At 35.9% G+C, this 12,942-nt stretch overlaps 1 protein-coding gene across 1 annotated transcript in view; it reads right to left on the bottom strand.

The window, feature by feature from the left end:
• The window catches only part of tp53i11a (tumor protein p53 inducible protein 11a), a 53,358-nt gene that overhangs the window by 21,123 nt on the left and 19,293 nt on the right, over positions 1–12,942 (bottom strand). Inside the window, exon 3 of the mRNA XM_056461418.1 lies at positions 478–644. Within this exon, the coding sequence (XP_056317393.1) occupies positions 478–603 (126 nt within the window). The 5' untranslated portion in view covers positions 604–644. The remainder of the gene's footprint in view (positions 1–477; positions 645–12,942) is intronic.

Here is a 12,942-nt window from a genome sequence, read left to right as displayed (position 1 = left end):
GACAGTCCTGCCAGTAATCTCTTATTCAGTACATTTACATGGTCATAAATATTCTTCTTGATTAAAAGGTGTGACATTTTATTAAAACCAAAACATGTATTTAATACAAAGAATATTAATACCAATTATTATAAACATTAACATTATTATTATTATTAATATTAATAATAATAATATATTATTATTGTTATTATTATTATTATACAATATATTATTTATCCTTTATGTAATAATAATTCAATTTAAATGTAATTAAATCATTATTTAACAAAAAGATTTAATACAAATAATAATAATACCAATTATTATTATTATTATTATTATTAATACTTTATTATTATTATTACTACAGAATATAATAATATATTTATCCATTATGTAATAATAATTGCATTTTAATAGGTGTATTTAGATGAAAAAGCCTTCATCTAGTTAAAAAAATCTCCCAGAGATCTCAAATAAGCCATGTCATCTTACCTTTGACCTGTGCACCTCTCCGTCATCATCCTCTCCTCCGACACCCAGGACCTTGCGGGACTTGAGGCGACTCACCAGGTCTGTCTGACTGTGCTTCTTCATGAGGGGTGGAGGTGTGGAGGCCATGATAGAGGAGTAAAGCGGCACTTCTAGAGCTGTCAAGGAGACTGTGGAAACAATAACACATCAACAACCATAAAACAATGACAACACTTCACTTTCTCTGAGTCTAGTGTTCCAGCAATGGAGAAAAATAAATATGCACATCAGGGAATATACTGGGCTTGTCAGATTTCATAGCAGGGCTGCACAATACTGGAAAAATATGCAATATTGTTGTATCGCTCGTCTCTACTCCTGTCACAAGTATTTATTTTCAACTCTATGCTCTGAGAAACTAGAGTTCACCTTTGGGCAAGTCTATAGACGATAACATACACTGTAAAAAATGCTGGTTCCACACAATTCCTTCATGTTGTCCCGACACAAATAGACTAAAGTAATTGTTATTGCCCCTTATGTATGTACTCTGACCTGTCCACCAAGTTACCTTTACACACACGCACACACGCACACACATACCAATACTTGACTATATTGTTGTTGTTTTTGTTTCGTTTTTTTGTGTTTTTTGGTGATGTTTCTTTGTATTTGTATGATCCCAATTTATGTACCTTTTTGCATATTCTAATAAAAAAAAAATAAATAAAAAAAGTAATTGTTTAAACACATTTAAGTGGATTTAACAAAAAACATTTAAGTTGTCCCTAAAAATCTTCAAGAATAGTGTTGTTTCAGCTAATTTTAGGTAGTTTGAAGGAGCAGCAAAAATAATTTGAGTTTAACATCACCTACTTTGAAGGAAGATATGAAAATATTAAAGATTCATTAATTCAACATACTAATATCATAACAATACATTTTTTATATATCATTATATTTCATAGCATGTCATTCTGTCAGATTTCAATGTTGAAATTTGATCAATGTTGAAAACAGTCATGCAACTTTTTTGTAAAATGTACAAAAATGTAAAAAGTAAAAATGTCTTATCATAAATGTCTTTCCTGTCAATTCTAAGCATCATGAATTAAATGATCATCTCCATTTAACACATTTTACCATGTTTATAGAACAAAACAAAACAAAAAACATTTAATTTAGTGTTTTTCAATTTAAGCAGACATGAAATATATTATAACAGAGGATAATCACATAATGGTCAAACAATATGCATAGAATGTAGTAATGCACAATTTATCAGCCACCATGTCTGTATTGGCTAATTAAAGGTAATGCTATCCATATCAGACCAATAAGAAAATAGTAAGCAAAGTGAAATGCACTGTGTATCGACATAAGACATGCTGTCTAATAAGAGGCCAGTGATGACCCCTGTCCATTGTTGAAAGTGCCTGGGGAAGACACTAATGATGGAACTGGACCTCGGAGCAGTGTCATCTGGTGCAATGTTTTACATTATGTGGACAAAATTCAAATGAGATGTTAAGTAAATGGCGAATTTCACATAACATTCATAGCAAGATTTGTTTCATTAGAGAACATATAATTACAAAACTTTTTAGCCAATAATGTATGATCAGATTAAATGTTTTAGTTAAATAAAAATAATCCACTAAACAAAAGAAAAAAATTTGTTGGACCAACTCAAATGTATTCATTGAGCATACCTGTCAACATTGGGATGTGAAAATAAGAGATAAACAACAGAGGAGTCCCTGAAAAAACTGCACAGATCCATAATGAAAGCGACTTTCGACTGCTTTCCTAACTTTTTATGCTCATTTAACACCAAATGTGTTGTTTAAAAAAAAAAAAAAAAAAAACAGCAAGATCAACATGTTTATTTGTTTATTATCAATATATAGTTATTAATATAGATTATTATTATTAATATGTGTATATGTTTGTTCAAACATCCATGCAAAACCCAGTGTCCCCTTTTCCTTCGCTTTAAATCGAATGTACAGAATCTGTTTGGGAAACAGGCATCTATTCATCCATATGGAGCCATATAAAAAGTCATGCACAGCTACATGAACTGACTGTTTTGAGGATTGGATAGAAGGCCGGTGGAGCCTGTAATGGAAATGAAGGGAATCCCGCCATTTTTATATTTATTTCAAAGTGTTTTCATGTCCAAATAAAATGAATTACAAAACAGATTACCATTTAAGAGCAAGGGGCACCCTCTGGTCGTACGGGGGTATGGGTTGTGTATAGGGAGGATCGGCTCTTTAATGTTTATCACCACACTTCATAGAAAGATTAAAAATACGTGAAAATACCTTTACAGGATGATAACGGGATAGAATTGTAAAATACAGGAGGATCCTGGAAAAAAATGCAAGGGTTGACAGGTATATCATAGCGTAAATTGCTTCTTTTTTTGAGCTGCCACTAAACAAATTTATTGAATGGTGGAACTGTCCAGTTATTTTTTTTTATGTAATCAATGATTATCAGATTCCAAATACAGAGGCTGTTTCTCAATTCCAAAAATGCTGAGAACGGACTTGTTTTCTCGTGGTAACCTCGAAAGAACAAACTCTGAAGACCGCGAGAACAGAGAACGCATCCTGTGAGAAATGAGATACTGCGTTCTTCCTGATGGTCACATGACCTTTCATGCATTTTTAACAAAAATGTATTTAAACATTACAGCCTTCATACAACGCTTTATTGTTTTTCCCTTTTCACAATATATACTATGCATAAAAATCATACAAAAATATGTTCCATAATACAAATTTTTAAAAAATTTATATGAATTTCAGCAAATACACACCGTTAATGTGTTTACGCCTTTATTAAGATTTTCATGGTAATGTTTATGTTTTATTCAGTCACAATGACTTCTGAGACTTTAAGAGCGAGTTTTGCACTTTAGTCTGCATCGATGCATCCTCGATATCAAGAACACATCCGAGAACTTTCACGCGTCCTCCGTTCTTGCAGAATTGAATTTGAAACTGAACTTTGGCAGTTGATGGTGACGTTACATGAGAGCGCAAAGAACGCTGAAGAACGTATATTAAGAAACAGCTAGAGTGTTACTTGTCATTTTTATTAGCCACATTTTCTCTATACCAGTGCATCTCTAGTAAAATATCAAAATGTTTTAAGTCCCAATTACAAAAACCGGCAGCGATGATCTCGCTATACATGCATGTTAAGCTTCAGTGTCAATACATTAGACTGTACCTGCTGACAAGTCTCATTGCTCAGAACATTTCATCAATGACGATGAAAGACAGCCGTTTCGTGCAGTATTGAAGGGAACAGGACGTGTTCCTCTGATATCTTGTACTGACTCCTTATTGAACAACCCCAAAGCCTGTTTAATCTAATTGATTAGCTTGGTGTTAATGAATAGAGGCTGATTCATGACAGCAGCTGTCTCATGTTGATCTCAGCTCCTCAGCCCTAGATCTAATGAGAACAGAAAGCTCAAACTGAGGCTGCTTAACTTATTGTGAGACACAGGACGCCGCTTAATGCTAAAAGACTGACTGGTGTTGCTGAAAAAACTCATGTTGTACTCTCTAATCCATTAGTCAACTCACTCCCATTAGACAACTCGGGCAGATAATAAAAAAGAGAGAGGAAAAACTAGAGCCGCTTGCCAAAATGGACCACAAATTTCCTTTATTGATGCATTTAACCAACAGCTGTCAGTGATAAATAAAGCGCAATGCTGAAATCTGAAAAGTGTATTAATGCTTATCTAAATGCTATTAAAGCAGTCGCTGAGGAGATTTAATCCCTATAAAATCCTCTGACATCATGAAAGGCAAATGGGCTTTTGGCTTATTTATACTTTCACTTAAACGGCTCTAGTAAAAGTGTGTTTTGGTTATTCATAATGAATAAGTACTAAGCAATGTTTCAGAACAGCATGCTATAGACTGAACAGTGATGAGAAAAAAAAATATCAGGCAGTCTTCATAAAGCCTGAAATATCAAATCATGCAACCATATTAATTATTCATGCCGCAGTGCAGGCTGGGTAGAATGTGAATGTGGCTCAATTATTAAAGCTTTTTACAATATACACTCACTGGCCACTTTATTAGGTACACCTGTAAAACTGCTCGTTAAAACAAATTTCTAATTAGCCAAACACATGGAAGCCACTCAATGCATTTATGCATGTAGACATGGTCAAGATGATCTGCTGCAGTTCAAACAGAGCATCAGAATGGGGAAGAAAGGTGATTTAAGTGAAGTATTTCAGAAACTGCTGATCTACTGGGATTTTTACGCACAACCATCACTAGGGTTTACAGAGAGGGTGAAAAAGAGAAAATTTCCAGTGAGTGGCAGTTATGTGGGTTCTTGTTGATGTCAGAGGTCAGAGGAGAATGGCCAGACTGGTTCGAGCTGATAGAAAGGCAACAGTAACTCAAATAACCATGTTACAACATAGGTATGCAGAGCATCTCTGAACGCACAACATATCCAACCTTGAGGTGGATGGGCTACACCAGCAGAAGACCACACCGGGTGCCACTACTGTCAGCTTATAACAGGAAACTTTTGGTGAAGTTGGTAAAGTTTTTTTCCTCGCCGCTGTCGCCACTGGCTTGCATTGTTCAGGATCTGTAGAGCTGCGCATCGATGGATTTGCTCTTCAGTGTTTTGACTCTCAGTGGTGATTATTAAACCACACTGAACTGAGCTAAACTGAACTTAAACACCGAAAACTGAACTGACACAATTTCAATTTACTATGATCTTCTATGTGAAGCTGCTTTGACACAATTTACATCATAAAAGCGCTATACAAATAAAGATGAATTGAATTGAAACTGAGGCTACAACTCACACAGGCTCACCAAAATTGGACAATAGAAAATTTGAAAAACATTGCCTGGTCTGATGAGTCTCGAATTTTGCTGCGACGTTCGGATATTAGGGTCAGAATTTGGCGTCAACAACATGAAAGCATGGATCCATCCTGCTTTGTATCAATAGTACTGATGGCTACTTTGAGCAGGATAACTAGCCAAGTCATAAAGAGGAAATCATCTCAGTCTGGCTTCTTGAACATGAAAATTAGTTCACTGTACTCAAATGGCCTCCACAGTCAGCAGAGCTCAATCCAATAGAGCACCTTTGGGACGTGGTGGAACGAGAGATTCGCATCATAGATGTACAGCCGACAAATCTGCAGCAACTGCCTGATGCTATCATGTCAAGATGGACTAACATCATCTTGTTGAATCGATTAACTGCTTAAGGCAGTTCAGAAGGCAAAAGGGGGTCCAACCCGGTACTAGTAAGGTGTACCTAATAAAGTGTCAATTTAAACCATGGTTTTCATCTTAAATTGCTTCAAAAAAGACATGATATGAATAAAAACTCAAAATTCAAGTTAGGTATTTTAATTTGTTTGCTCAGCACCTGTAAATTGTACTTGATCAGAGGGGTTTTCACAGTATTAATAACTAGAAAACCAATGGAAATGATAAAATCCTAAAAAGTTATAGGCCTCTCTTCATTGACTTATAGCAGGGTCTAGGGTCCCCAAACTCACTGTTCAAAATCACCTACTACTAGAATAAGTACTACATTTCAATTTTAATTTACTACACAACCTTTAAAAAAGCATGTTCTATATAGCATGAATGTGAGTATTATGAATGGAACTCAAATGTACTACATCCTGTCTGTCATTATTACATGACCTACCCACGTCAGTTGCGTCACTTCAGTCCCATTCATGAATTCTCTTGCAAAGCATCATGGAATAGCATAGCATCCATCAGATGTGTCTTCAGAATCTCACCAAAAGTGGTCATCATTTTTTACATACAGTTTTTCGAAAACTATGAATTCGGACATACTACTCTGCTCACATACTGTTATTTTAACATACTATATAGTAATGTTTCCCAACCTTGTATCTGGAAGCACACCAACAGTACATATTTTAAATGTCTCCCTTATCTGACCCACTCATTTCAGTTTTTGGAGTCTCTTCTATTGTTCTGATGAGTTGATTCAGGTATGTTTGATTAGCGAGAGGTTGAAAATATGTAGTGTTGGTGTACCTTCAGGAACAGAGTTGGGAAACACTGCTAGTATGGAAGTATGCGATTTCAAAAGCCGCCCCGGTGTCTTGCAGCATTTAGCTACAACCATAGCATTAGCATTTAGACACACCTGAACCGGCTGATCAAGCTCTTACAAGGGCTGCATTCCAGTCAAATTTTTTTATGCCTAATTCTGCGCTAACTCGAATGTACATCATTGATTATGTTACACAAGTGTCCACGGCCGGTGCTGCATCTAAATGGGTTTAAATGGAATACATGAAACCAGTGGTCCCCAAACCACAAACCGGTCAACACTTGACATTTTTACCACGGACCAAGGGGGGTGAAGGGGGTTGATTCGTATGTTCTCAGAGGATGACAAGCTGACAAAGCATTGCTGTCACTCTGATACAAGATTTATTTATGGAGAAAAATACTTTGTGTTTGTACGAGATAATTAGTCTACCAAAATGTGTATATTCCAAACAAAGTGTGATCGGTCAGTTCTTGTCATGTGATTCACAGCGCGCTCGCAGCATTCATTTAACTGGGTGCATCTGCGTCACACCCATTGAGCTACAAGCTACACACCATCCTAGGAAATATCGAACTTATGCAAACTAGAAAATCGATATGCGAACGGCCCCAAAAGGCTGCTGTCATTTGCGATCTCCAGCAGTGTATCTTCTTGCACAGACATGCTGAATTCATCTGATTTGTTGACAAATGGGTTGCGGATCCATTCCTTGGCAGTTTGTGGGTCCTTTTCCCCTTTGGCAAAGAAACTTTTCCAAGAAGTTTCTTACTCATTTTGCTGCTTGTGGGTTAAATTCGGGCGCTCAAGTGACCAAGATGTAAGTGAGAGTATATGGACATTTTTCAAAATAAAAGATTGTTCAGACTCAGATAATAAATGAAACTGAAATAATTAATGATTTCTTGTGTGGCCTGATCCGAGGAACTATGCTTTTAACTCTAATTAAAGGCACACACCTTGTCAAACTAAAGGAGTCTTGTCAAACTTTGTCAAACTTCAGGCTTGTTTGAAACCAACAGATAAGTGTGTTAAAGCAGGGATGGAACCAAAGTGTGGCTCTTTTTGATTGACACCCCTCCCTGAAACCCTTGAACACTTGGGAACTACACAATTGTGAGTCACAATCGTATTGCTTTTGGGACATATAGCTGGAGTGAACATTTGAAGCCAGCTTGCTTTTTCATTCATTCATTCATTTTCTTTTCGGCTCAGTCTCTTTATTAATCTGGGGTCACTACAGCGGAATGAACCACCAACAGAGAAATGAATCGCAACTGATCAATGGGAAACATCCATAAACTCCCATTCACGCACATACTAAAACACTACGGTCAATTTTAGCATACCCAATTCACCTGTACCACATGTCTTTGGACTTGTGGGAGAAACCGAAGCACCTTGAGAAACCCCACATGAACACGGGGAGAACATGCAAACTCCACAGAGAAATGCCAACTGACGAGGCTCGAACCGGAGACCTTCTTGCTGTGAGCCGAACGTGCTACTCACTGCGCCACCGCATCGCCGCTTGCCTTTTCCTCATTTTTAAATATACAATCAATCAAATATTTTAGAAACTGCAATCTGAGTAATGCATATTAACATCTGTTCCTCTAACAGTCATTATGCCTATAATTAAAACAATGAGCAATAAACAATATTTATTTATTCATTCATTCATTTTCCTTTGGTTTAGTCCCTTTTTTTAGCAGAGGTCGCCACATCGGAATGAACCACCAACTATTCCATCATGTTTTACACATTGGATGACCTTCCAGCCACAACCCAGTGCTGAGAGACATCAATACACTCTCTCATTCACACACACACACACACACACACTCATACACTAAGGCCAATTTAGTTCAAATAATATTCAACAGACATAAATTCATCCTTTCTATCGGTCCCAAGCACGGAATCAATGTGCATCAATCATACTAGTACAACAGACCGGAAATTACACCTAAATCTCACCCCCTGCGCATTTAACAGCTGCTATTCTGACATTTGGTCTCTTCAGACTGCACACCCTCAACATGGAAAGTCAAAAAAAAGCCTCCAGGCTCTACAATACTGCACCATTAGAAATGCAAAACATAAAGTGTCTGCTCCATCTCTTTTATGCACACGCCGCCATCCATGACAGCTCATCCAATTGTTCTTCAATCTCAAATCATTATCTTCCCAGCAAACATTAAGTTGCTTCAGTTGCCTAGTAACACAAACGGTATGAACTTTCTGCCTTTCATATGATCGTAAACCTGTTCGGGGATCACGCCTCTCTAATCATTAATCAGCTATTTGAGGTCGGCTGTTATTAATGATGAGCCCTGTATTCAAATGTTGAGCATCTCATTTCCTCCCATTCATTGTCTTTACGTTCAAAGAGGTTTTTGTGAAGCTCGCGGAGGCCAAACATTTACATTCTCCATTAACTGTCTGCTTGCAATGTGTTGCTTAATCACACCTGCGTTAGAAAAAAGCATTTAAACAGCCACGCTTGAAAAACACAATGATTTGACATGATTTAGATTTAGTTTAAAGGCTGATTTTGACTTGTTTACTTTTCTTTAATCATTTGGAAAAGCGATTCGATTTCTATAATTGGTCATAACGGAATAATTAAATGAGCGCACAGCAAACTCGTTCTTTATCTGTTTTGCTGACAGTACCAGAATAAGTGAAATGATGATCAATCAGCCTGCGGGATGAAGTTGGCTGACCTGCTGATTTGGTGCAGGATCAACAAGCTCTCTCTTAAAATAAGGGTAAGAATCTTTACATTTCTTACATTTATCTTTCTGCAAACCTACAGCACAAAACTTTTATTTTTTCAAGCTCAAACATTAGCAAAAACAAAGCATAAACATTTCACATCTTTAAAATTTGAGCAAAATAGAATCATGGAGTAGATTGTAGTTTGTGGTGTCCCAGCCTATGGGCTGTGAGTGTGTGTGTGTATGGTGCTCCAGTCTAGCGGTGGTGAGTGTGTGTTTTGGTTATAGGATGGAGATGATAAAAACTGTGTTTTACGTGTAGGGATGCAACGATCAACCGGTTTCACTATTAATCGCGATTTAATTTGTCATGGTTAATTAATCGTAAAGGCTTCTGAACACCGCATTTCTGCACAGAACAAAACTGCTGCAAATAAACAAAGTTATGCTAACTGTGTGCTAGTTTAAAGTTCCGAGCTTGTACGCCGAGGCGAATACGCAGACACACTGCAATAACTATGGCTGAGGCTATTATCTAAGGGTCGTTCACATAGTGTCTTTTGCCTGCGCAAGTTCCCAATGGAGGTGTGCAGCTTATGCATAAGCATATCACGCCTTCCAGGCACCCTTAGTTGAAAGAATGTCACAAGCTTCTTGTGAGTCGCGTAACAAGAACTTGTTGATCAAAAGTGCCTTTCAGACGAAGGTTAAGCAGCCTTTGACTACATTTGTTCTCTTAAAAAGTGAAATAATTAGCTAATATGTAGCTTAGATTAGACAAATACAATTTTTATTTATTCTTATTTGTATTTTTTTATTTATTGTTCTGTCATTTATTTTCAGCCCAAATTATTACTTGTGATTAAATGTAAAAAAGGTGTTATTATTAAGTTAAAAGAGAAATGGACTATTGTTTGTTTTAATTTTATTACGTGCTGTATTAATTGGATAATGAGCAGCAATAAATAACACTTTAAAACATAAGGAGTTTTCAAGTGATTTTCTAAACTAGTCGTGTTTTGACATTAATGTATGCATAAAAATCGTGATAATCATGAAATCTTGATTATTCCTAAGACTATAATTGTACAACCAAAATCTATAATCGTTGCATCTCTGTTTACGTGTTCGTGTGAGAATATTTTCTGAGCAATCGCCTTGAGCTCGGTTAAGCTTCGTCAACTGTCCCATTTGGCCCAGACTCTTCTTTTCGTTTACTTTATATTAGGGATGCTCCGATGTGTCGGCATCGGCAGATCACAATTTATAACTCAATAGGTACTCACCAATCTGCCCAATCTCATAAACCAATCGCAAGTATTTGTTTGCAAGTTTCCAAACAGAGGAACACGCACTTGCGCACCCGAATTATACTTTGAGGTTATACACACAGCAACTACAACACGCGAGGAGGTAAATGATATGAGGGGGGCGTCAGCAATCACTGCACTCGTGTCACAACAGTTGAGATATATACAGATATAGTGTAACCTCTGTTTATACAGTCTGATGCCTCATTGAGACTAGTAGCGACTTTGTAGCTGCCTGTCGCTTTGGGTGGCGACCTGCTTCAAACGCAGGTCTGTATAGGTCTATACACCACGAATATAACCGGCCACTGAGCGAGCTGACAGAGGATCAAGTGAGCTGTACTTGTGCTCCTATTAGCTTTCGTTAAAGAAAGTCGCTCTTCATTTGCATAAGGTCTAAAAATTCTAAACTTTGACGCGTTGATCGACACGCCCACCTGGTCGACAACGGTTGTTATCACACGCAGAGACAGATTTCGCCAAAAGTCGCTCACTCTTCCTTAAAATGAACTGTCGCATCTCGTTTTGCCACTGCGAGTCGCTTGTAGTGTGAATGGCTTAATGGCGCGAGCAAAGTGTATCTCCCCTATCTAATAACTTATCCAAGCTATGACCTCACCCGGAACCTCCACGAGTCTCCTGCATATAATCATAGCGACTCCACGATGTCCACAAATGAGATAAAATACCCTGCAAATCATGTGAATGAGCAAGAGAACAGATCGCAAGAGGAATAACAATGTTCTAAGCATTAAATTTGTTAGGTTAAATGAAGAGAGCAGTAAAGATATCACGAGTGCAAATCCCCCTCTCTGTTATAGAGCAATGGAGCTGATGTGAGGCCCTCCGAATCTGCTGTCAATAGTTGGAGATAAGCAAAATACTGGAATGTCCTTGCATGTATTTAGGCTTTTTTTTACATAGAACAACTGAAAGTTCTGTGTTTTTGACAATATTGCAAGTTCACTAAAACCTGGCTGAAAATATTAGATTAAATATAGATTAGATAAAATTGTATTAAAAATATACTTTTAACATGAATATTTAATAATATAACTTCTTGTTATACACTTATTGCAATAAACAGTTTATAGGCCTATTTCCTTTTAGTAAAGAAGTAATTGATTTATAGGTGTGCATTTTTTACTTCTTATGAATCCATTATGTCATTTGTAAGGTTGCCAAATAGCATTGTTAGTATGTTTTCTTACCATTTTTTTTATCTGTGTTATCTATTATTTTCTGCAAAGCTGCTTCTGACCATAACATGGTCACACTAAATAGTTATAAGAGACATGTTCTGATCGGAGCATGCCTACTTTATATTATTTATGTTATTGTAATGTTAAATAAATGTTATTTTGCCTGTGATGGTTGCATCTGGCCCACCTTTTTGTTACAGCTTTTACTTTTTTTCCCCTTAATTTAAACTTTTTCCCTTAATTTAAACTTTTAAATTTAATGAGTTTTTGCCTGTTTGGTGATTAGAAGCACTGATTTGATTACCATGTGTTTTATCATCACTGAAGTTTTTGTTCTGTCCAGTAATGCACTAAAAAAAAAGACTGCTACTTGGAGTTTTTGTCGTGTCTAGTTTAAATACATAACAATTCTAAAATCAAGAAGCATCTTCTAAACGAATACAAAATATTGTTTAATTTTCAAAAATAATAAATCAAAATTAACTGTTTTTCCATAAAACAAGTTAAATAATCTGCCAGTTGGGTAAGCAAAAAACGAGATTATATTACTTACCCCAATGGCAGATTGTTTTTCTTGTTTAAAGGTAAAACTCACTTAATTTTTACGCATTTTATTATATAAATAAAATAATATTTTTATCTGCCTAGAAAATACTTATTGTTTTAAGAATTGTTAAATATTTTGACTAAAGAAACAGGACAAAATCTCCATGTAAGAAAAGATTTTTAGTAATAGCAGATGTGTACTAACATTAGCATTACCAATTAGTGTATTAGTAAAAGCTTTTATTTCGCTTCTATAAGGGTAGATAATTAACAATAAATTCCTGTAAATTCCAGGAACTGTTTGCTTAGAATTTATAGAAATTTCTCACATTAATGAAGACTAAATATCATTCCTCAAACCCACAGCAAGCACATTTATGTTTGCAATAAACATTTTGTATCTAATTGTACAATTTGCACAGTAATTTACTATCCCAAACCTTTTTATTTATATCATCATTATCATAATAATAATAATAATAATAATAATAATAATAAATATATATATATATATATATATATATATATATATATATATATATATATATATATATATATATATATATATATATGCTGATCTGATCAGGG

The sequence above is a fragment of the Danio aesculapii genome, chromosome 7 (assembly GCF_903798145.1).
Source record: "Danio aesculapii chromosome 7, fDanAes4.1, whole genome shotgun sequence".
NCBI classification, from domain to species: Eukaryota; Metazoa; Chordata; class Actinopteri; order Cypriniformes; family Danionidae; genus Danio; species Danio aesculapii.
This window is presented reverse-complemented; position numbering and strand designations above follow the sequence as displayed.